Source organism: Neofelis nebulosa, chromosome 11 (genome assembly GCF_028018385.1).
Source record: "Neofelis nebulosa isolate mNeoNeb1 chromosome 11, mNeoNeb1.pri, whole genome shotgun sequence".
Taxonomy (NCBI): Eukaryota; Metazoa; Chordata; class Mammalia; order Carnivora; family Felidae; genus Neofelis; species Neofelis nebulosa.
In genome coordinates, this window is record NC_080792.1 from 14,631,837 (window position 1) to 14,656,282 (window position 24,446).

A 24,446-nucleotide genomic window follows, 5' to 3' on the forward strand; every position below is an offset into this window, starting at 1 on the left:
AGGTTTCTCTAATGGCACCATTTGTATTTTTTGGTATTTGTAATAATGAAGGATTATTTCAAAAAATACTTCAGACTTTTGTCGGGCAATGACATTTTCCTCGTTAAAGTTACCATCTACTAAGAGACAGTTATGTGAACGACAATTACGTATCTTGGCAGAGCCTGTTGACTTATTGAAAGTAGTTTATAAGTATTCCCCACAGAAACTTGTTTACATATTCATGTGTATGCAAGTAGATGTTTAATTCATTGTCTTAGAAGGGCTTTGTGAATCCAGTTTGCAATTATGAAACAATATAATAATTTTCGACCCATATTTTATTAAGTGGGCATTTTTCTATCACACAGCGTGAAGAACAGGTTCTAGTCTTGGGGAAAAGGAACTTGTTCAGAAGCTATTCACACCGTTCAAGTGAGCACTAACAGTTGGATGAGGGCAGCAATGAGACAGGACAAGAAGTAGTCCAGCTCCTAAAACATTTAAAAATGATAAAATGTTCCTAAACTGTCGCCACTTATACTGTTTTATTTTTGGCTCTTGTCAACATATTAATTCAACCTGGTATATTTTATTCAGCGCTTCGGAGATCTTCATGAAATCAAGGTCCCCTTTCTGTAACCCTTTTTTGGCCTAATTATAGCCCAGCTCACTCATGATTCAAGTGTCGATGTCTGAACTGACAATAAGGACTTTGTGTTGGTTGGTTCTGAGGATAAACTTAAACAAAATAAAATAATTTAATTTTATAGTTATGTATACATTTAATTCAAGGTTTTCATCAGAATTATTTTTTACGTAAAATAAATGGACTAAATTTCTTTAACTGATTTGTTACCTATAGGAATTCTTTCATGCTGCCAGAAACAACCAGTCTTTGTTTTCTAAACTAAATGAAGAAAAAATAGTTTTTTTCTTACATTTATTAGGAATAGATACAAACGGACATGCTCACCGACCATCATCAAGGTAATTTTAATGCTGTGTTTAATTTCATGTTTTTGAGAGACTCGGGTATTCTATTTGAACTTTTAAAGTATTATATATTTTTTGTAATTATCACATTACTTACATTCTATATTCTTCATTTATCAAGGCAGAGAAAAAAGAATATTAAGATTTTTTTTTAATGTTTATTTATTTTTGAGACAGAGACAGAACATGAGCAGGGGAGGGGCAAAGAGAGGAGACACAGAATCCAAAGCAGGCTCAAAGCTCTGAGCTGTCAGCACAGAGCCCAACACAGGGCTTGAACTCACAGACCATGAGTTCATGACCTGAGCTGAAGTTGGATGCTTAACTGACTGAACCATCCAGCCACCCCTTTAAAATTTTTTTTTAACATTTAATCATGTTTGAGAGAGACAGAGACTGAGTGCAAGTGGGGGAGGAGCAGAGAGAGAAGGAGACATAGAATCTGAAGGCGGCTCCAGGCTCAGAGCTGTCAGCAGAGAGCCTGATGCGGGGCTCAAACTCACGAACAGTGAGATCATGACCTGAGCTGAGGTCAGATACTTAGTCCACTGACCCACCCAGGCGCCCCTGTATACAGGGGTTCTATTTCAGTAGAACTCCTTATATAGAATACCAAATATTTTTCTCAGTTTTGCAGACCATAAGAGGAAGAATCGATGTTTTACTTTTGTTCTTTATTTAGAATTTGGTTTAGCTAAGTCTGTGAATAATGCCTATTGGTTAGCTACCAGTAATAAATACCTCATGCTCCCCTTCTTTAACATGATGGACTATTTCAAGTGATAGAATTCATACCAAACCAACCTATTCAACTGTATGGAAGCTTAAATATAATTTGCTTATAATGTTATATTAATGTTTTATGTCACAAACACTCTAAGGGATGAGAACATTTTATACTTGAAACAGTGATACCTATTAATGTGACAAAAACAATATAGTGTGCATTATGAGACGCATGAACTTGAAAATCATAATTAATGCATTTGAGATGTAAAAAGTATTCATTAAAATATATTTGCTAATCAATATTGGAGAGTATTCTCCTTTTAAACTATTTCTGAAAATGATTTCAGATTCTTATGCTTCTTTAAAAGGAGAGATTGTTATCTTTAACAATATAAAGATCTCTGATTTTAAAATATTAAGGATGAGATATAAAAGTATTTAGGAGTTAATAACTTCAGATGATTCCTATTAGGTTCATGTTGAAGAAATTTTATTTTTCCAAATTAATGTAACTTTAATGTGCTCTTCTGTTTCTTCTTAAACAGGGAATATAAGGACAATATTAAACTAGTGGATGCGGGAATGAAAGAAATGGTGTCCATTCTTGAACACTTTTATGGAAATGATGGGAAAACGGCATTTATCTTTACCTCTGACCATGGAATGACAGACTGGGGTTAGTCTGTCTCTAAGTGACACGTACTTTATGATTAAAGTAGTTGTAAATGTAGCTTGCAGACATCTTGTAATGTGGAAGAGGATTAAATGTCTTCGTATATGCAGAATGTCTAACAGGCAATTGCATGCTTAACATGTTAGTGTAAAAAACCTGATCTTACATAAAGGATCTTTTTTCTAACTATAAAAGGAACATATTCTCATTTAAAATGAGAAATTAGAGAAAAGTATGGAGAAGAAAACAAAAAGTGCCTATCCTATTATTTATCTACCTAGCGTTAACTGTAAGTGATGATAATGTAAGAGTAAGGTGGTATAACCAGGAATCCTGGGGCTCCTGGAAGTCTACCCTAGATGACCTTGTCCTTTCTGTGAGATTCCCAAGGCAAACACAGTGTGTGCACAGAGAACAAAACAAGGCAAAGATGAAGTTTGGGTCCCCACATCACAGTACAGAATTCTAGTGAGCTGGTTCCACTCTATAAAGGGCTTTTGGTTACACCAGCCAGAGTGGCCTGGAAGAAACTCATCAAGAGACTTTGCTGTCCTCTCCAGAACAGACCTGGCCTTGACCGACTGCGTGTCCCATGTGGCACTATGCTGGTCGCATCTCCTCCAAGTCTTCTTGTTAATATTCTTGTTCTTCTTTCAACCAGTCAACAGACCTTTTTGTTTGGTTTTTGCCTGTCTATTGATGCTCTGACTTGCTTTGGGAATATTTCAAAACTAATTGTTATGCAGAGTTGCACGCATTTGGGAGTGTGGTAGCTAGAAGTAGAAATACATACGGGTCAATTCTTTAAAACGATTAAACAACAAATAAATATTTAGGTATAATTTCTTATATCCCTGTCTTAATACTCTTGATGTTTTATTTGTAGGTTCCCATGGGGCTGGTCATCCTTCAGAGACTTTAACTCCCTTTGTCACTTGGGGAGCTGGAATCAAGTATCCCCAAAAAGTATCAGCTCAGAAATTTGATGATGCATTTTTGAAAGGTATAAACATTTACCTTTATTGTTTTCATAAATACAACATTTTAAAGGATAAGCACTGGGTGTTATATGTAAGCCAATTTGACAATAAATTATATTAAATAAAATTTTTAAAAATTAAAAAAAAAAACATTTTAAAATAAAACCAAAGTTTAGGGGGACGCCTGGATGGCTCATTCAGTTAATTGTCTGACTCTTGCTCTCGGCTCGGGTCATGATCTCACTGTCCATGAGTTTAAGCCCTTCGTTGGGCTCCGCACTGATAGTGCGGAGGCTGCTTGGGATTCTGTCCCTCTCTCTCTCTGTCTCTGCCCCTTCCCTGTTCTATCTCTCTCAAAATAAATAAATAAACATTAAAATAAAATAAAACCAAAGTTTAACTTAAAAAAATCACTTTTCAAGTTACAGTTTTCATTTTGATATTTGTATCCTTACTATTTTTATGTGTTATTTTTGTATAGTTCTCATTATTGGTTTATAATATTCAGATTGAAATATATAGTCTTAGTTATCTGCCTTATGAAGTTACAAATGTAAATTATACTATTACTTTTTTTCCACAAGCCTATTTTTATTGCTGGGATTTACATTAAACTACTGAGTCATACCTTAACCTGCAAAGACTATCAATCAGATAAATCACACATATGTCACAATTGACATTTCACACCTGGACTGATTTTGCCCTGTCTCTAGTACTTTTGAAGGCTTTCTGTGTTACCCAAGCCTCCCTTCCTTCCTAATCCATGAGGAAAATGAATTCCTTTTTCCTGGAGCTCTGCTTATTTTGTGAGGTAAGGTTTTTTTTTTTTTAGAGTTCCAAACTTTTTATTAATTGGACAAAACAAATTCCTTTCAAATGCCTCACTCCAGATTATTTGTATAAAACTTATCCAAAACACTTGTTAAAAATACAGATTAAAAAACAAATAAATTTCCGTTGGGGCACCTGGGTGGCTCAGTCGGTTAAATGTCTGATTGTTGGTTCTGTGTCAGGTCATGTTCTTACGGTTCGTCAGTTCGAGTCCTACACGGGCTCTGTGCTGATGGTGGGGACCCTGCTTGGGATTCTCTTTCTCTCCCTCACTCTCTGCCCCTCCACGTGTCTCTCTCTGTCTCTCTCAAAATAAATAAATAAACTTAAAAACAAACAAAAAGCAAATTTCCAGACTTTGTCACTAGATATTTTAATTCCATGAGTCTGGGTGAGGCCTGGAAATTTTCTTTTTAAAATCTTCTCCAGGGATTCACACTCACAGCCATGTTTATATATTTCTGTCATAGAAAACTCTTTGGTTTGCATCATAAAATTTCCTTAGACTCTTTCCTTGAATTTATTTTTTTATTGAGCTAAAATTCTCTTGCCATTTTAATTCATGTTTTAAAAGTGTACCTTTCAGGTTTTTTTTCTTTTTAGCATACTCACAAGACTGTATCATCACCTCTACTGTCTAATTACAAACTGTTCTGTCAGCACCTCCAAAGAAACCCCTTCCCCAATAGCAGTCACACCTTATTTCCCCCCCTCTCCCCATCACCTGGCAACCATTATACTTTCTCTCTCTCTGGATCTGCTTATTCTGGACATTTCCTGTAAATGGAATTACTCACTGTAGGGTCTTTGTGTCTGGCTTCTTCCACTTGGCATAATTTTTTTCAAGGTTCATCTGTATTGTAGCATGTATAAATAGTTTATTTTTTACAGCTGAATGATATTCCATTGTGTCTCTAGACCATATTTTATTTATCCAATCATCTTATGGACATTTGGGTTGTTTCCACATTTGACTGTCGATAGTGCCAATGACACAAATGTATGAACATTTGTGTACCAGTTTTTGTGTAGACATGTTTTCATTTCTCTCGGATAGGTACCTAGTGATGGAATAAATGGGCCATATGTAACTCTGTGTTTAATTTTTTGCAGACTGCCACACTGTTTGCTAAAGCAGCTTCAGCATTTTATATTCCTATGCTCTGTGGCAAATGAATTAGATTGGGTCTAACAGAGGCTGGGTTCAATAGAATGTTTGTACTGAGGATATAAAACTTTGGCTCTTGATTTCTCAGTGAATTACTATTTTAGAATAACTTGACTTCAGGAATCATTACAGAGGAATACATTTTTTCTTCTATGAATATTAGGTGTCATAAGTTAGAGGGAAAGGGAATGTGCATCTTTTCCTTATCAGGTAATTAGGGTGAATTTTTAGTAGCTGACTAGTAGAACCAGGAACATATTTTTAAACTTCGCTAGCTTATTAAAGGAAATTTCATCATAAAAATATCTTAGAACCCTTTTTGTAATATATCTTAAAGTCATTAAATGAAGACATGCTCTCTCATAATCATTTGTTTTGATTACTGGTTATTTCTGAATTTATATGTGGAAAAATAGAGGAATGAGGTTATCTCTGAAGGCAATTTTAATTGTAACTCACTATAGGATTTTCACATTTGGGATTCGTGGACAGTAGGAACATCACAGCTATATTTTTAAGTATTTTTGCAAGCAACTGCCATTACAGCAAAAAAGAAGGGCTTAGGTTGTCTAACAGACATCAATTGCCTTAATTACTCCCTGGAGCGGGACTGTCATTAGTCCTAGTCATGCTGACAGCTGTTGTCATTGTGCCTTTTACTTCCATCTTCCCTTCCTTACCCTTTTGATGCTTTGAAACAACGATCTGCAAATGAACACTTTGAAAGTTTAATAAATCGTCACAGGAAACACCAAATATTTACTTTTAAAGCTATTCTTTTAAATTCTGGTTTTAAAAACATACAGTTGTGCCTGTTTAAGTGTCTTTTTTTGTTCATAGTTGACTTAAAATAGACTTTCCCAGTACTTTTGTTTCACATTACACATTGATCTCTCTTAACAATGAAACTATTATTTTTTTTTTAAATCCTAACATCAGCTGTTGTGTCTCGTTTTGTTTCAGAATGGAGATTAGAGAGCTGGAAGAGGCAAGATATCCATCAGGTATTCAGTTCAATTTAGTCACTTTCACATTTAATTTTCTCTCCTAGAAGAAGTTTAGGCTGAAAAAAAAATCTGAACAAGAGTATTAATAATAAAGTATTTTTCAAAACATTTCAATTACCAAGAGAAATCCTTCTAGTGCAAATATTTTAACCCAACTAATCTTTCTTTTGGCAAAATAGAAAAAGCTTCACATAAAACTGAAAGAAGATTCCCTCCAAATAACATTGGCTAATTAAAGAATTATTATGTAAATTGAAATCTGCATGGCTGTTAAATTCCTGTGATTTCTTGTCATGGTTGCCTGGCTTAGTTGCTCTAAGCACAGACCTAATAAAACCCTATTATGGGTTTTTTTTTCCTGTAGTATGTGAGTTACCGTTTCTTTTTTATTAACACATATTTTATCCTTAATTCTACCCAGGGTGCTTACAAATGCAATGGAAAAAAAGATAACAAGAACATAGATTACTCAGCTAGAAACTTTAGATTACAGGGAAATGCATGGCCAACCTAATCGAGTTAGACTGGTAACGTTATGTGTCAATATGAAGCATGGAATTTTCATTGTTGAAGATATGCTCTGCAAACAGCCATCTTCACTATTTGTAGAAGGCAAGGCATTGTTGGTATATGACCTCGAAGGTGGCAGGAATACTTTACCCTCACCAGGTCACCTTACAAACTGGCATTGCTTATCGTGGTGGATAAACCAAGGTCTAGAATCTCATTTTTAGGCCTGTGGGTGCAGAAGCCTGTTCTCTGTCAGTACATTAGGAGGGATGGCTGCATATTACCCAAATAAATGGAAATGTATAAAATTAGAATAACAGTTGAATTAATTTGCCGCAAAAATCACCATCAGAAGGATAGGGAATAACTCGAAAATCATAAAACATATAGCCAGACTGGATTATGATTTAAATCTAGATTCAGCTATTGCCCTGTGACTACTCCTACTTCAAATCTACATTAGATGAGAGTTTCTTTATTCATTCTTTCACCAACATTGCTATGTGTCCACAGTGGTGTAAAACACTATGCAAACATTAACATTAGATATGTGTAAGGGATATAATGGTGAGGAAAAGTAGACAAAATGCCTGCCCTGGGAAGCTTACAGTTTAGGGGTGAGAACAGATATTAAGCAAATTATTATACAAATACATGTAAAATTACAGTGTGATAATTAGTACAAAAGAGGACTGTGAAGCTATGAGAGTATAGAGTGGACATATCTGATAGACTGTATGGTCTGCAAAGTCTTCCTGAGAAATAGAGGTTTGAGCTGAGATTGCAGAATTAAGTAGGAGTTACCAGGCACATGGTGTTCCCTCTCCCTTTCCACGCAGAGGCAGCAACATGTACACAGAGCTCTGGTAAGAGGATACATGGTGTATTAAAGGAGCGCAGAGAAACTGAGACTGTGGTCTGATGTCTGGGTGGGCACTAGACCCCGCAGGGCCTTATGGGCCTATGGACTTAATCCTAAAGCTTGAGGAAGCCCTTGAAGTATATGAAGCTTGGAGAGTGACATGATCTGTTTTTTGGGGAAAGGATTTCTCTGGATGCAGCAGGAAGAACAGGTTGGAGGAAGCCAACAGTGGATTCTGGGGGGAAAGGCACAAGGCAATTAGAGGCCATTGGAGTTTTCCAGTTTTCTGTGGGATGGTACTTAGTAAAGAGAGTCCAGATGGTAAAACGTGAGAAGCACTGAGAGCCTGGGACCAAACTCCAACTTGAGATGGTATCTGGAAAGGAGCCCCAGTGAGACTGAAGACATTGAGTGGCGTGTGTGGTGTTACAGATGCCAAGAAGGGAATGGTGTATGCGGTGCTGCTGAAAAGTCAAGTGATTAAAATAATCAGAAGAGCATTTGTAGCCACCATTCACTGCAGGATTATTCTGTGCCACGTACTTTATAAATTTAATCTCCTTTAATTATGCCATAACTCTGTAAGGGTTTTTTTTTTTTTTTAAATAACTAAATGATAAGAAAATAAATAAGTGATAAGGAAACTGAGGCATTGAGGAGGTCAGATAACCTGCCCAAGGACTCAGATTTCAGGCAAGGATTTGGAACTGGGCATTTTGACATCTAAGCACTTTACTGCCTGAAAAATTATAAGGACTAATATAAAAACAGTCGGATTTAGAAAAATAGAGGGTATTAGCTCTGTTACCCTCAGGGAGAGTGTCTGTGGGATGGTGAAGAATCAAAGGAAGTTGTAGGTGGCTGAGAAGCCAGAGGGAGATAAGGAAATGGAGGTAGAGACACACACAAGTGTCCGGGAAACTGGGGGTTTATGTCTTTTCTGGACTTCACTGTCTGGCCAAACCTTCTGGTATATACTTTCTTTCTTAATATGTACCTTTACCCAGTTAAAGCCTTCTCTTGCTATTTACTTTTTGTCTAGTTAAGGCATCCTATTCATAATACTGAAAAACTCTTACATGGAGTGGTCAAGTTCTTAGCTACCAGGGTAGTAACTTTTTGTTCTAGTGTGTAAGTTGATGCAGCTGTAGCAAATGACATTTTTAGAGATTGATATCTATTGTGTACTGAATAAATGTTTGAAGGTAATGGATTATAATGAACATCATGATTATAGTCCAAAATATAGTTGCATTAAATTATATAATTTTCTTATTGATGTCTGTAAACTTACTAGAATTGAACATTTTCTGTTTGTAGGCTGATATTGCACCATTGATGGCTTCTCTTATTGGAGTTCCCTTTCCCCTTAATTCAGTGGTAAGGAATAAAATTTCTTATCAGCTCTCAGAATAAAAAAAGCTTACTGTACAGTAAAATTTACTTTTTATGTCTTTCTGAATAATCTTTGGTTACATTTAAAACTTACTTTCCTCTCTTTTTTTCTAAGTATCTAACTGTGTATGTATTATAATCTACAACATAGAGCAGAAGCCTAATAGCTTCTCTTTAAAATTTTTTATTTTCTAAAATGTATATAGATTTATCTTTGTATTTCAGTTATAAGTGGTAAAATATATATAAATTTTATTGCAAGCAGCAGAAACTGAATCCATTTAAAGGGAATTTATTAAAATGATATTACTGGGTTGTTGATTTGAAGGGGTGCTCAAAATCCAGGCTTGGAAATGAACAGGAACTAAGAGAGCGCCAGGGACTTGGAAGAAAGAACCAAACTGTTGTGCTCAGTGCACCAACGCTAGGGGAGAATAGTATTATACTTGTACTTTTTGTTCCTTGACTCTTAGGAGTCAGATTCCACTGCTTACCTCTTGAGTGGGCTAGCTTGGGTTATTTATTTATCCTTCAGTAAAGGAAGGTAGGGCTCCATTAGAATCTCACTGTTGGGGTGCCTGAATGGCTCATTCAGTTAAGCGTCCGACTTCAGCTCTGGTCATGATCGTGCAGTTTGTGGGTTCAAGCCCTGCATTGGGCTCTGTGCTGACAGCTCGGAGCCTGGGGCCTGCTTTGGATTCTATGTCTCCCTTTCCTCTCCTCTCCTCTCCTCTCCTCTCCTCTCCTCTCCTCTCCTCTCCTCTCCACTCCCCCATTCTCTTTCTCTCTCTCTGCCCCTCCCCCACTTTTGCTCTCTTTCTCAAAAATAAATAAACATTAAAAAAAGAAAAAGAAAAAGAAACCCACTGTTATATCCAATGGGGGAGATTTCTCAACATAGAATGGTAATGCTGTTAAAAATGGGAACTGGGTGCTGAAAAGCCAAAAAACAAACAAAAATATCCATTCCAACTAGCCATTCATTTTAGCTTTTCAGAGCAAACTTTAAAAAAATAATGTTCTCTGAGGTGCCTGGGTGGCTAAGTCAGTTGAGCTCGACTTTAGCTCAGGTCATGATCTCACCACTTGTGAGTTGGAGCTCTGCATCGGGCTCTGTGCTGACAGCTCAGAGCCTGGAGCTGCTTCAGATTCTGTGACTCCCTCTCTCTCTCTGCCCCTCCCCCACTCGCACTCTGTCCCTCTCTCTGTCTCAAAAATGAATAAACATTAAAAAACACTTTTTTAAAATAATGGCCTCTAACTCAGAACTTGAGTAAGTGACCCTTCTGGTCATAAGTATATGTGTATGTGTATTAACAAAATAGCCCTTACTCTTACTATGCATGGTATACTCTCAATTTTCTTATTATGTCATTTTTTCCTTTTTAAGGATACCGGCTGTGGCCCACCATAGGGATTTTTCGTGTGTGCAAAGCACTTAGCTCACTGCTCAGCACACAGTAGTCTTTCAATAGATACTAGGTTTCATTGAACTTACTTCATCTCTATTGCTTTATTTACTTTGTTATATACACTTTGTGAGAAAAAATAATAGAAAAAATAATATTTCAGTTATGGTTTTAAAAACATTTTGCTTAATTATTTCAGTAATTTATTCCTCTACGTGTCTTGTCTTTATTGTTTCATTTGTAACTCTTTTTGTTTTATAAGAATAGCCTGAGTTGTTAATACTAATAATATTATACTAGTAAAATTAATACCAATACTAAAGCAGTGTTCTTTATTTACAGGGCATCCTTCCTGTAGATTATCTTAACAACACTGATCTCTTCAAAGCAGAGAGCATGTTTACAAATGCAATACAGATTCTCGAACAATTCAAGGTAAAACAAGACACACAAAAATGGATACTATGACAATTTTAACATCAAATATATTAAGTGAAAATGTAAAGAAATTATTTTCTATAGTTTATGATCTTTTGTGTCTTTGACTAGTGTCATAAAGTTTAACATTTGTGAGGTGCAGATCCCAGGAATCAGTTCGAGTGCGTAGAATGACCTTCGAAGACCACCGCATATGCTTATAATTTACTGATTGGAATTTGCCCCATGGAAGTAGTATTAGAGACTGCAACATTTCTTGTCATTTCATATACAACTATCATATGCATTAAGACAAGTTAAAGAGGTGACCATTTCACTGAAACTTTCTGTTAGTATTGTCAAGGCAGCTTGGCTTATTTTTTCTTCTATAGTAAAAGAAATACAGTTTAATGAGATTACAGTATGTTCTTTTGCAAGCTTGATATGATTAATTCTCAGCTCATTATGATAGTATGATAATCTGAAATTTTTGTTTAAATACTTATGAAATAATATAGTAACATAAAATTCCATTTAGTTTCAAAGTAGTGAACCATCCCCAAAGAGCCATTTTAATGAATGTTTGTATTTCAAAATGAAATTAATTTGTGTCTCATTTATAATATAATGAAATATTTTCCTACTTGGTTCCCAGGTGAAAATGACTCAGAAAAAAGAAGTTACTTTACCGTTTTTGTTTATACCATTTAAGTAAGTCTCATATTTTTTATTAACTTGTAGGAAGGAATATTTTAATGAGTTTGAGTGCTGACAGGATAGATGAGTTACTTAGAAACTTTTTCTTTTTTATTTATGTTAGTGCAAACTCCAAAACGAAAGCCTCTTCTCTTGCTTTTATAAATAATGGGCCAGATACCAGATACCTTTGAGTGGCTGGTAAAGGAGATAAAGGGGGCACAGAGAGCTGTGGGAGACATTGAAGAGATCAATTCAACAGGGCTTAATTGAAGGTGTGGGGCTCTTTGCTTGGTTGATTGGGACATTTGGTACCATGATGGCTTGTAGAAATAAAGAAGAGATGGTTAGGGGCAAGGATGAATGTTTCTGCGTTCAGCCTACATTTGAAGAAACCAATTAGTTAGTTAGAATTAGTGACAAATTAGACATAAAATTAGGGCAACAAATTAGGGACTTGGCTTGCAACATAGACCTGAGAGTTGGTTATGAAGATCTGAAGGCATCAGCATAAGGTAATATGTTAACTGTTACACATGTAGGAGGCTCTAGGAGAATGTAGAAAGTGACAAGAAAAGGCCGATGATACAATTCTGGGAGACATTGACAACTACTGGGTGGGTGGGGAGAACAGACTTTGGAGGGCAGCAGGATTTTGCTGTCCTAGATCTCTTTTCCTTGAATCTGGAGTCCCCACTCCTGTGATTCGAGTCACAAACCTGGCTCTGCACTACTGACGTGGGCAGGTTTATTCGGCCTCCCTTACTCCTCCTCCTCAAGGTTCGTTTTCAATTTGCAAGGGTTCACATTTAATTAGGGAGGATTTTGCTCTTGACCAAGATAAATAGAAATTCTTCAAAATAATGGATGTTAGTGAAGTGTTTGAATGACTTCACTGGAATTCTTTTTGACAAATCTGTAGCATTAGTGTGGTATTCATAAACTAGAAAGGCTTAAACATTGCACTACCTGTTGAATAATGTGATTACATGCCTGACTTTGGGTATATGTGTATCTGTGTGAATAGGAGAGCAAAAACCAAGCAAAATTGGGATTTTGCAACTTACGATCATATGAAATTACCTACCCTAAATATTATGTTATATCCATCAAAGGTAGAATTATTTTTGAAGACTTTCCCTAATTGTAAGATACCATATATGCATATAGAGGCTATAAGGCAAGTTTTTACTATTTGCCCCATATGATGTCATATACATATCATATGCATCTGTTTATTTACAGTGTAGTGGTGTAGTCAGAGCATAATAAAGTAAACAAATGAACAAGAAATATATGATCAATTCCTGGGATGAAGAAAATACATGGGACATTGAAAGTGAGACTGTGGGTTACTTTAGACTGGCCGCTTTAGAAAAACTGGTCAAGGAAGAGGTACTCTTCTGTGAAGAGTTCAGGTGCACACTGCCTGGCTTCTTCTACTTAGGCCTGCTGGCTGACCATGAACTTGCCCTGCTTTGATGCTCAACATCTGCCTGCAGAGCCACTGCTAGCTTTTTGTCCTCTGGGGACCCTACAGCATGGTTGATTCCTGAACACTGGAGCAAAGCTTTAGCCCTGCCTGCAGACTTGTCTGGCTAAAAGTCACCATTTCTCAATAGCCTCCAATATGACCAAAAAGTGTCTAAGGTAAAGTGGAGAATTGACTCCTGAGGAAAAAAGGAAAAGAAAAGAACTTACAATGTTAAAGTTCTCAGAAATATCAGGGGCCCCTGGGTGGCTCAGATGGTTAGGCATCCGACTTCGGCTTAGGTCATGATCCCACGGCTCATGGGTTCGAGCCCTGCATCAGGCTCTGTGCTGACAGCTCAGAGCCTGGAGTCTGCTTCGGATTTCGTGTCTCCTTTTTTCTCTCTGCTCCTCCCTCGCTTTCTCTGTGTGTCTTTCTCTCAAAAATAAAATAAAAACATTTGAAAGTTTTTTTAAAAAAAAGATCTGAGGAACTATTGTATCTATAAGAAAAAGCACACGTTACAAAATGAGAAAGGGTACGGGATGCATATGTTAAAAACCAGAAATGCGACTAAAAACTTACAGAATGATAAATTGTACAAGAATAGTCCAAATGGGAGGCAAACCCTCCAAATTAGAATAGTGAAAGGAAATGAATTTTCATATATGGATTGAGTAAGAATTTTAACATATGGATGGAGTAAGAAGCTGGAGGAAGCAGGAAGGCATATATTTCTTCGTCCTCTGAAACAATGACAAGTGGAAGCTTTAGGGAAAAGGAAACATTTCAAACTGTACAAGAAAGCATGCTTCGTATGTGAAGCAACCTAATATGTAAGCTGATTTTGAACAGTTGCTGGAAGTGGGAGGAAGAATTCATTTGAACATTGGCACATAGATCAAAGCTTCAGTTAAATAGATGATAAAATCTAATCCTAGCATAAAACTTAACTATTCAGTGAACAGTATTTAAATAATCATAATAAAGTAAATACTGTAAAGTAAAATAAAGTAAAATAAAATAATAAAATAAAGTAAAAACTTTAGACTCAAACCTTAGGCAAAGTAGGGAAGACTTAATTATTATTATGGAATAGAATGCCAATGTTCCCAACCTTGACAAGCCCACAGGGTTACATGTTGGAAGTCAGAGGAAAAGAGAAATACAAATGGAATAGTAGTGGCGCTATTGTTCTCATAAAATAGAATGTGGAGATTCTGGACATAGTTGACAAAACAAGACAGAGGTTTAGGTACTACATTATTTGAACATTTTTTTAAATGTTTATTTATTTTTGAAGGAGAGAGAGACAGAGTATGAGCAGGGGAGGTGCAGAGAGAGAGGGAGACCCAGAATCCAAAGCAGGCTCCAGGCTCTGAGCTGTCAGCACAGACCCTGACATGGGGCTCGAACCCATGAACCACGAGATCATGACCTGGATCAAAGTCGGGCACTCAACCGACTGAGCCACCAAGGCACTGCTAGGCCCATTATTAAAGTGACTGATGTAGGAGCACCTCCCTGGCTCAGCGGGTAGAGCATACAACTCTTGATCTCGGGGTCATGAGTTTGAGCCCCATGTAGGGATTACTTAAAAATAAAGTGACCAATGTAGCCAACAGAAGAGGTAAAAATAGTAATATAACCATATTGAGGGGGAAGGAGACAGCAGGAACAGGCAGAATCAGTGAGGAGTCAACAGAAAATGCCTCGGGTCATCCAGTCAAGAAATAGTAATAAAAGCATATTATGAAGAAAAATGGAGGTAACTACAAGAATAACTAGAAATAGACACTTGTAAAAGTTTTTGTCTCTGGACTGGGGAATGAGAGATGAGAAGGGTGGGGCAGGTGTTTATTGGTTGTCCTTGTCCCCTCTGCACAGTTTTTTACTTTTTAAAATTATGTGCATATATTACTTTGATAAAGCATATACTTAAAAAAGAAACAAAAAATAAATAGGTAGTTTAATCATTGGCACAAATCACAAAATCATAAAAATAATGGGCATAAAAAAGAAATGTATTCTTCCATATAAATGTTAGAATCATTACCTTGAGTTTTATGAAAATGAAAATTTCTTTGGTTATTGTACTATATTTAGGAAGCAATTTGGTGAGGATTGACATTTTTACAGTATAGAATATTACTATCCAACATTTACTTATTCCTATCCCCCGTTATGTCCTTAAGTAAAATTTTATAGTTTTCCCCACGATATACATTTTTCATTATTTTATTCCTGGACATTTTATTTCTATTATGAGTAGTATCTTTTTTTATTACATAAGTTCAGTATGCTGGGAAAAACAGTTGTTGCCATTTACCATCTGAGTACCATGGACTCTTTATTTTTCTGTAATCCAATGAATTTATTCATTTTTATACCATCTGTTTTCTTACAGTCACCTTTATATAGAATGTCAACATCATCCACTTAGAAGCTATATCAAGTGATTGTTGGCACGTAAACATCATAGTAGATTAAAGATAACAGTTGTCACAGATTTTTTCTACAAAATAGCTCAAGTTCTTGTTACAAATAATTGTTTATTGAAGCCCTGACTTCTTGAATAAATGCCATATTTCCTTTTCCTTCTTAGAAATATATCATTCACTCCTCAATTCTTAGGTTTGAGAAAATTTATCTAGGATATCGACATCAGAAGGTTCATGGTCTTGAAATTTTACTTACGTGATCAACTTCACCAGCATCCCTAGATTTTAGTTTAATGATATTCCACCATTCTTCCATTCTCTTATTTAGTCTTGTCTAGCATGAATAATGTAATAATTCCTAGGGTGGTGAAATAGCAAATGTTTCAAGATGTGAGAAAAATACAATTGCTAAGGTCCTTGACCATATCTTGTAAAAGAGTCCAATGGATCCATATGGTATTTGCATATCCTATTTTATCATGTTCTGTAAAAAAATAAGTAGATTTTATCTTTTATATCTTAAATACTTCTGAAAAAGAATAAAAGTCCTGTAATATCTATTCTGACAAGTAGAATTCAACAAAGAAACTCAAACCTAAGATTGGGTCCTTCCGACCCTAATGCTATGCCAAGGGACGTACAGCAGGTGGAGCTCCATGACTAGGAGAAACATAAAAGTTTTGACTGTCAACTTAACCTTGAGGAGGAGGAAATACACTTTGTCTATGAAAACTGTGTACAATAGAGGCCAAAGTAAGGCCCAGAAAAACTTTAAAGGAAAAGAATTACATGAAATGGGAAAAGAACAAGAAAGGTCTCTTAAGGGATATTTTAGAAGAAACGTACCTTGCCAATAGAAGCAAAAATGGCTATTCTCTTTTACTTAAAAATTACTATACAAACTCAAGGCAGTTAAACTTTAACAAAACATTTTAATATATTTTTTGCCAAAAACGGCAAAAACTACTTTGTTTCTTTTTAATGTATTTGTTTCTGTTAGGCTGGTATGGATTAAAGTTCCTCGCTTAGACCAAATTTAAATACTGTTTTTCATGTGAATCTTTCTACCACGTCACCCATCTGATATACTATAAATGCAATTTCCCCCTTCAAGATTGAAATTCCTCTTTTTAAAAAAGTAACTTTTATATATCACATACATACATGGAAAATTTTTATTTACTCAGTTATGACTTAAAAGATGAAAATAAGATTCTACATCAATGGTCAGTGTGATGGAATGCAGATTATTCTAGAAATGACATCCTTTCTCTGTCTTTACCTTCTTGAAATATTTCTCCTTTAATCTAAATAAATATTCTAAAAAGGAATGGACTAGATATCACTAGGTATTCCTAAAATATCTTGCATAAGTACAAGTGAAATATTTTTGTAATAAAAATCTGAGAAGATGTAAAAGATAAAACACTTCAAAGGATAGCCTTTTAAGGAGATTTTGTCCTCCAAACATTAGAGATATTGAATAATTAATGATAAAATTCTTGATAATCCTAAAACATGGCTTACTTGCCTCTACAATATTCACATAACTAAAAAAAGATGGAATAGTAGCTATCATAACTACTTTTTTCTTTTCTTTCTTTCTTTTTTTTTTTTTATTTAAACATAACCTGCTGGTAATAGATTCTTTTAAAACTTGATGTTTTAAATATAAAAGATTTAGCCAATAAAGAAATTTTTTTTCATACAAGTTACTATTAGACACAATCTGCTGCCATGATCGTCAAATATTCTACCAAGTTCTCTCTCCCTCCTTCTCTAGCATTCTAATTACATGTGTAAATATTAGGGCCATTCACAGGGGCTTGTATGTTATTTGGGAGTTTTTTAATAGTCTTCTCTGTATTTTTCATTCTTTTTGCTCTTCAAAGTTCAGGCAGGATATCTTCTAGTGACCTGTCTTCTAATACGCCAAATCTCTCTCCTGCTTTGTCCAGTTTGCTGCTTTTGAGTTCTGAGTCTCAGTTACTACATTTTTTTCAGTTGTAGAATTTCCATTTCAATTCATTTAAAAAACAGATGCCAGTTCTCTGGTGCAATTTTCTATCTTGCCCTTTATTATTGAGTATAGTAGCCACAGTTAAAGTGCAGCTGATAACACCACCAATAACCATATCATTTGTGAGTGTGCTTCTCCTGTCTTCATTTGGTTCTATTATGGAGTCTGGTGGGTTTTGGATGAATGCTTATCGTTGTGAATTAGAAGTTTTGGAAGCTCTGGATTATCTCCTTCTCCAGTGAGGTTTTACCTTATCCTCTAACAGAATGACAGCTGACTCAGGGCCGCATTGCATCTCTTCCCTCTGGTTGTGTCTGCTCTTGGAGTGTGGCCTCCAGGGGATCTCAGTGGAAGGCAAGTGTTATCCTTCCTCAGTGGCTCCTGAACACCAAGTTTTGTCTCTTCTGTATCTTGAGACTGACAAAACTTCTGCCCTCCTGTTCAGGGCTTTCTTCATAGCTGCTTGTCTGCTGTGTCCCACACAGCTGAAGAGTTCGCTGGGTGTCCAGCTCACTTCCCTTTTGACTAGCACGTGACCTCTGTTTCTTTACCAGAATTCTCCACGTAGAAGTTATTGCTTATAAAAGTTCCTTCTCCCATTCTTCTTAAGACTTCACCTCACAAACTGTTAAGTTAGCTTAAGTCATTCCAGATAGGTTTCCATTCATGTCTTTTTTTTAAAAAAATCCAGAATGAGGGGCACCTGGGTGGCTCAGTCAGTTAAGCCTCCAACTCTTGGTTTTGGCTCAGGTCATGATCTCACACTTCGTGGCTTTGAGCCCCGCATCGGGCTCTGTGCTGACAGTGCGGAGCCTGCTTGGGATTCTGTCTCTCCCTTTTCTCTCTGCCCCTCCCCTGCTTGAGTGCACGCACACACACACTCTCTCTCTCAAAATAAATAAATAAACTTAAAAAATAAAAACCCAGGATGAAAATTGTATATTATTCTCTTATTTTTCTTCTCTTTTGGATCCTCAAGTCCTGGCTGCATTGGCAGCCACATATTTTAGTTTTTATCTCCGCAGCCTTATAGGATCGTCAAAGGCTGTATTGGATTCTCTACCTTTGCCAAAAATAAGACTGGCAGATGCCCTAAGAGTTAATGTTTGTAGAATGCTGGACTACTCCTCTGGTTTGCTTCTCTCTAGGATCTTAATAACTCTTAGTCTTGATGGTCTCAGTGACTCTCGAGCACCTTCAAAGTGATTTTTATTTCATTCTATTAGGCTTTCTAGTTGTTCCTGGTGGGAGCATTGGTATGTCCAAGATTCTCCATCATAGCCAGAAACTGGGGTTAAATTTTAATGTTTTAATTATTTTTTTAAAAAAAAACCTGGTTGATAAAATGTGAATGAAAAAGTAATGCATATACACAATAGAAATTATACAAGCAATAATAATATGTTACCTCTTCTGAGTTCTAGTTTTATAGTCTTTTTCCTTGGAGACAAAGTGGCAGTTTCTTATGCATCTTTCCATACGTGTTCTATGTACACATGTATCCCTCTTCAAACATGCTGAAAAGAATGGAGAGTATAACAAAAATCTTGTTCCCACAACCAGATTTAAGAAATGTCAACATCTTACCGTATTTCTTTAGATCTTCTCTTTTTCTTAAGAAATAAAATGGTGTATGGAGCACCTGGGTGGCTCAGTTGGCTAATTCTGCTCATGTCATGATCTCACAGTTCATGGGTTAGAGCCCTGCATCCGGCCCTGTGCTGACTGACAACTCAGAGCCTGGAGCCTGCTTCGTATTCTGTGTCTCCCTCTGTTTCTACCCTACCCTGCTCGTGCTCTCTTTCTCTCTCTTTCAAAAATAAATAAATGTTAAAAAAAAAAATTTTTTTTTAATAAATAAATAAAATGGTGTAGGGGGAGCCTGAGTGGCTTAGTCAGTTGAGCACCCAAATCTTGATCTTGGCTCAGGTCATAATCTCGGTTTGTAAGACTGAGTCCCCCTGACAGCATGGAGCCTGCTTGGAATTCTCTCTCTCTGCCCCTCCCACCCTCAAAATAAATAAGTAAACTTAAAAAAAAAAATAATAAAATGGTGTCATGTAATTGAATCCCTATTTTTTTATTTTTAGAAAATTTTTAATTATTTGGGGCACCTGGGTGGCTTAGTCAGTTGAGCATCCAACTTCAGCTCAGGTCATGATCTCACAGTTCGTGAGTTCAAGCCTCACATCAGGCTCTGTGCAGACAGCTCAGAACCTGGAGCCTGCTTTGGATTCTGTGTCTCCCTCTCTCTCTGCCTCTCCCCTGCTTGTACTCTGTCTCTCTCTCTCTCTCTCTCTCTCTCTCTCTTGAAAATAAACATTAAAAAAATTAAAAATAATAGGTGACACTAAGAATGATTTTGTACCTTTCTCAACTTACAGAAAGCTAAAAAATTTTGATTGGGGACAAGTTTGTAAGAGTCTTTAATGTCCTAATGTTACAGTGAGATTTGTATGGAACATTTTGATGAACTCCAGACATACCATAAACCTTTGGTGTGTCCCAGGGCACCTGGGTGGCTCAGTCAGTGGAGTGTCCAACTTTGGCTCAGGTCATGATCTCACTGTAAATGAGTTTGAGCCCCACAGTGGGCTCACTGCTGTCAGCCTGTCAGTACACAGCCTGCTTCAGGTCCTCTGTCCCCTCTCTCTGCTCCTCCCCTGCTTGTGCTCTCCCCCAAAATAAATAAATATTGAAAAAAACACCTTTGTTATATCCCAAGACTTATAAATATTAATTTTAGGAAAAGCATAAATTAGCCTGATGCTGTTTTTTTTTTTTTACCTAAGTGCTCCATATATAAAATTTCATATATAATGTAATGAAATGTAACATAATATAACATAAATACTTTTCTTTAAAAATATTTCTTCCTTCATTCTTAAGAGTTTGCTTGAGAATATGTATTAAATTAGCCTAAGAAATTTAGCTCCAGACAAGCCTGCTTTTCATCTTTTAAGTTAGTTTAGCAAATAATTAGGTGCTTTTAAAATGGCAATGTATGGTATTCTGTTATTTTTTCCCCTTAAAAAAAATTTTTTTTAATGTTTATTTTTGAGAGAGAGGGAGGGAGCATTAGCAGGGGAGGGGCACAGAAAAAGGGAGATAGAGAATCTGAAGCAGGCTCTGCGTTATCAGGGCAAAGCCTGCTGTGGGGCTCGAACTCACAAACAATGAGATCATGACCTGAGCTGAAGTCAGATGCTCAACCAACTGAGCCACCCATGTGCCCCTTTCCCCTGTTTTTAGATTTGTAATATTTTGATAGCATTTTAATCAATTAAGATTTATTGATTAATTTTATGTGCTTAGTACTTTGCTAAGTATTATTATAGTATTATGGTTTTTAATAGAAATAATTAATGGTCTATATGGAAATTAAAATTTAATTGATGAGAAATAAATTGATAGTAGACCACACTAAAATGCCAATGGTGCGAGGCGGGATTGGGAGAGGGCCATAAAGGGTGATAAAGATTTGATTTTGGAAAGCAGAGAGGGAAGGATCTTTATGAACAAAAACTCAGATGTGAATAGGTGACGAATGAAGTGCGTAACCATTGTATAGCTGAGGATGTACATTTGGGGTGATGGGAAATTAAGTAGAATGGAAAGAGATGGTCATCAATAGTCCAGGAAGTTTAGAATCGATAAAGTAGACAATAAGATGCCCATATCAATTTAAAGTTAAGTTAGAAGCTGGAATTCCTGTTTTAGGAAGCCGAGGGGATCAAAGCAAGGAAGAGAGACCAATTAGAAGAATTTTATAGAAATTTGGAAAATTCGACTCGGATACAGCCTTCAAAGAATTCTGGTGCTCTTTGGCCCAGTGATTCCAGTCCTAAGACTTCTAGGAAAATATTCCAAAATGTGTGGTATCTGAAGGACAAAGAATGGGACCATGGCAACATTTTGAAGTAACTTGTGTTTCTTTCATGTGTTCCCACTTCCTGGTATCTTTTTCCTCCAAATCCCAGTGAGTCCTGAGGTGGAGACTATTCTTGCAGTCTGAAATAGTGATTGGGTTCCTCTGAGTTGAAAGATCTGGGGATCCTTGGAGTTGTGCAGTTCTTAATCAGGTGTGCTTATAGCACTCAGGGAGATGAGTTTCTGGGGTTCGTGAATTTTCGGAAATTGTATGTAATAATATATGCATTTTCTAGAGAGTATCAGATTCAGAAAGAAGCCTATGACCCCCACCCAATTAATATCATTACATAAAAGATTTACTTCCTGCAGGTCTCCCATCTTATCTCTTTAGAGATTTCTGGAATCAAGTAGAAGAAAGATAAGTGATTATATTATGTTGAATCATTGAAATCGTCAATATTTAATTTAGTAGCTTTTTACATACCAAAATATCAATTTCAAATGATCTAACCCTAATAAAGCCTTAAAAAACTTTTTTATACTTTTTAAGTTTGGAGGTATTCACTTTATAAGTTTTAAGTAAGTAGTATACATTCAATTTTGTGTTTAAATATACTTATTTCAATCAGGTTGTTGAGTTCTGGTTATATTTCTTCAGTTTTTACATTCCATAAACTTAATGCCGTTAGATATATTTCTTGGTTATGCAGTATTAGGAGTATTTCTCTTGTGTATATAAGGCTTCTACTGTGGTAAAATGACAGGAAAATGACAGAAAGAGAAATAAAAGATAAGGGAACCACAAGTATTTTGTGTAGTATAAGAATGGTAAAGAGGTTCAAATTGTTCATTAACTTTGTTGGTTTTGATTGCCTGCAGTTTTTGATCACGACAATTCTAAGTCCCTGTCTAGCTCAGGGGTACAAAGAGCCATCCATAGTGGATTGGCCTTGTCTGTTGTGTCTGTGTATGATGAACACCCGAAGTTCTGGGTACTGAAGCTCACGCCCCTGGTTTACTGCTCCATTAATTGCGTTGTTTTAGTCAGAATTTCTTTATTAGCCAGAGTACTTCATTTCTTCAAAATGATGGGTCATATGACTTCATAAGTATAGTTTGGAGTTGAAACTTTGAGTCAAGAAAACCAAATTTAGAAGTTATTTCTTGGGAGAGTTCAGATGACTAGCAATAATACAACTTAGCTTTAGGTTTCTTCCTTTTTTTTTTTTTTATTTCAGTTTTTATTTTCTCAGCTTTTACCATCCTTTCATTTTCAATTAAGAAAGAAAAACAAGAAAGAAAACTTGTCATTGAAACGAGGAGACATTTTAAGTCTAACCTTTTCTTTTGTAGGTTGCTTCCTGAATCTAAACAGCTAAACATTGTAAGAAAAGCAAGATCTTACATAAAACAGAGAAAGTATGATGAAGCAGTAAGTATGTGGGCCTGGTGTATAGAAATAGCTGGTCACCGTTTGGAGTATGGGGAGGGGCGAGATATGCAATGGAGAGCAAAGTGGGCAGGCCAAGGAGCTTTCCTGAACACTTAAGTAAGGATTCAATTTTCTCAGTAGCTGCTTTAGCCACGGGCATACTTCTGTTATTTCAGATATTGTCAGGGTAGACTTTTTAAGGTTAGCGTTGGAAGTGAACAGTTGCCATTTTTCTATAATGAGAAAGTATATTCCAAATTTCTATAACCATACTTAAATGCATAACATTTTAGAACATGGCATATTTGTACATTTGGACTTATCTACACAGTATCAGGAGCCTAATGTTTATACTGCCGCTTTGAAGCTTCTCAAGAACTACCCTGCTATGTTTTTCATTAATTTTCTTTTTCTTAAATGGTCATAATTTCAAAGAAGGAAAGAATTCTGTTTTCAGTTTCTCAAATTGCCTAAGTAATACCATGCATTTCTAATGTTGTTTATGGTTTTAAAACAGTGAGCTATTGTTTTCCTGTTTTAATGATGCTTTATAACTGACTTGGGTAATCTGACATGAGAAAATGAAAAATGATAGAAATGTAAGTATCTTTGCTATATGGGACCAATATTCAAGAGCCTTCGTTACTTTCCTTCATGTGTCCTCTGTAGGTATTTCCACAGAACGAATCATGTTAAATCACTATACATATCATAATTTACATCTTAAATGCCCTTTCTAATATTTTTTTTTTAATTTTTTTTAACGTTTATTTATTTTTGAGACAGAGAGAGACAGAGCATGAATGGGGGAGGGTCAGAGAGAGGGAGACACAGTATCTGAAACAGGCTCCGGGCTCTGAGCCGCCAGCACAGGGGCCCGATGCGGGGCTCGAACTCACGGACCACGAGATCGTGACCTGAGCGAAGTCGGCGCTCAACCGACTGAGCCACCCAGGCGCCCCTTAAATGCCCTTTCTTATCAAGATTCAAAATTCATTCTATCCCGGAATTGTTCTTATACTTTGCAAGAAGCTCCTCGAATAATTAAAATCTGTTCTTGATCCATCATCTACAGTTATGCACTCTAATTTTAATATATTTCCTTCCTTTAAAACTTCTTATTCTTCCCATGTGGCAAGTTATGTCTTCCTTTCTCCATAGGTCTCCCTTTGCAAGGAGCTGATTCATCTTGCATTGAAAGGATTGTCCTATTATCACACTTATGACAGATTCTTCTTGGCCATCAATGTTGTTCTTGGTTTTTTGGGATGGACATCTTACGCTTCTTTGTTGATCATCAAGTCTCATTTTAACCTTACTAGAGGTGTTAATAAAGAAGTTAAGGTATGTTCAGAACATATAATGAAGCTCAGATAATGGTGTTAAATCACTAGGGCTGGAGAAAGAAATTGAATCAAATCAACTGTAATGAGTTCATACAATGTGCAAGGTGTACTAAGCTAACTCTTACTTTCATTTGCTTTTGTCATATCGGGTCTCTTTTTTTCAGTTATCTTTATTTCTTTGGTTGGGAAAAAGGTATATTAATAATAA

The 24,446-nt window shown here is 36.2% G+C and overlaps 1 protein-coding gene across 9 annotated transcripts in view; it reads left to right on the forward strand.

Moving 5' to 3' along the window:
* The window catches only part of PIGN (phosphatidylinositol glycan anchor biosynthesis class N), a 105,186-nt gene that overhangs the window by 29,237 nt on the left and 51,503 nt on the right, over positions 1-24,446 (forward strand). For 8 of the 9 annotated variants that reach the window (XM_058691896.1, XM_058691901.1, XM_058691899.1 and 5 more), the window contains 9 exons: positions 845-969; positions 2,250-2,380; positions 3,264-3,380; positions 6,323-6,363; positions 9,059-9,118; positions 10,885-10,977; positions 11,615-11,670; positions 22,814-22,892; positions 24,054-24,236. In XM_058691896.1, coding sequence (XP_058547879.1) covers positions 845-969; positions 2,250-2,380; positions 3,264-3,380; positions 6,323-6,363; positions 9,059-9,118; positions 10,885-10,977; positions 11,615-11,670; positions 22,814-22,892; positions 24,054-24,236 — 885 coding nt within the window. The remainder of the gene's footprint in view (positions 1-844; positions 970-2,249; positions 2,381-3,263; positions 3,381-6,322; positions 6,364-9,058; positions 9,119-10,884; positions 10,978-11,614; positions 11,671-22,813; positions 22,893-24,053; positions 24,237-24,446) is intronic. The other variant, XM_058691902.1, reaches the window with a different exon arrangement.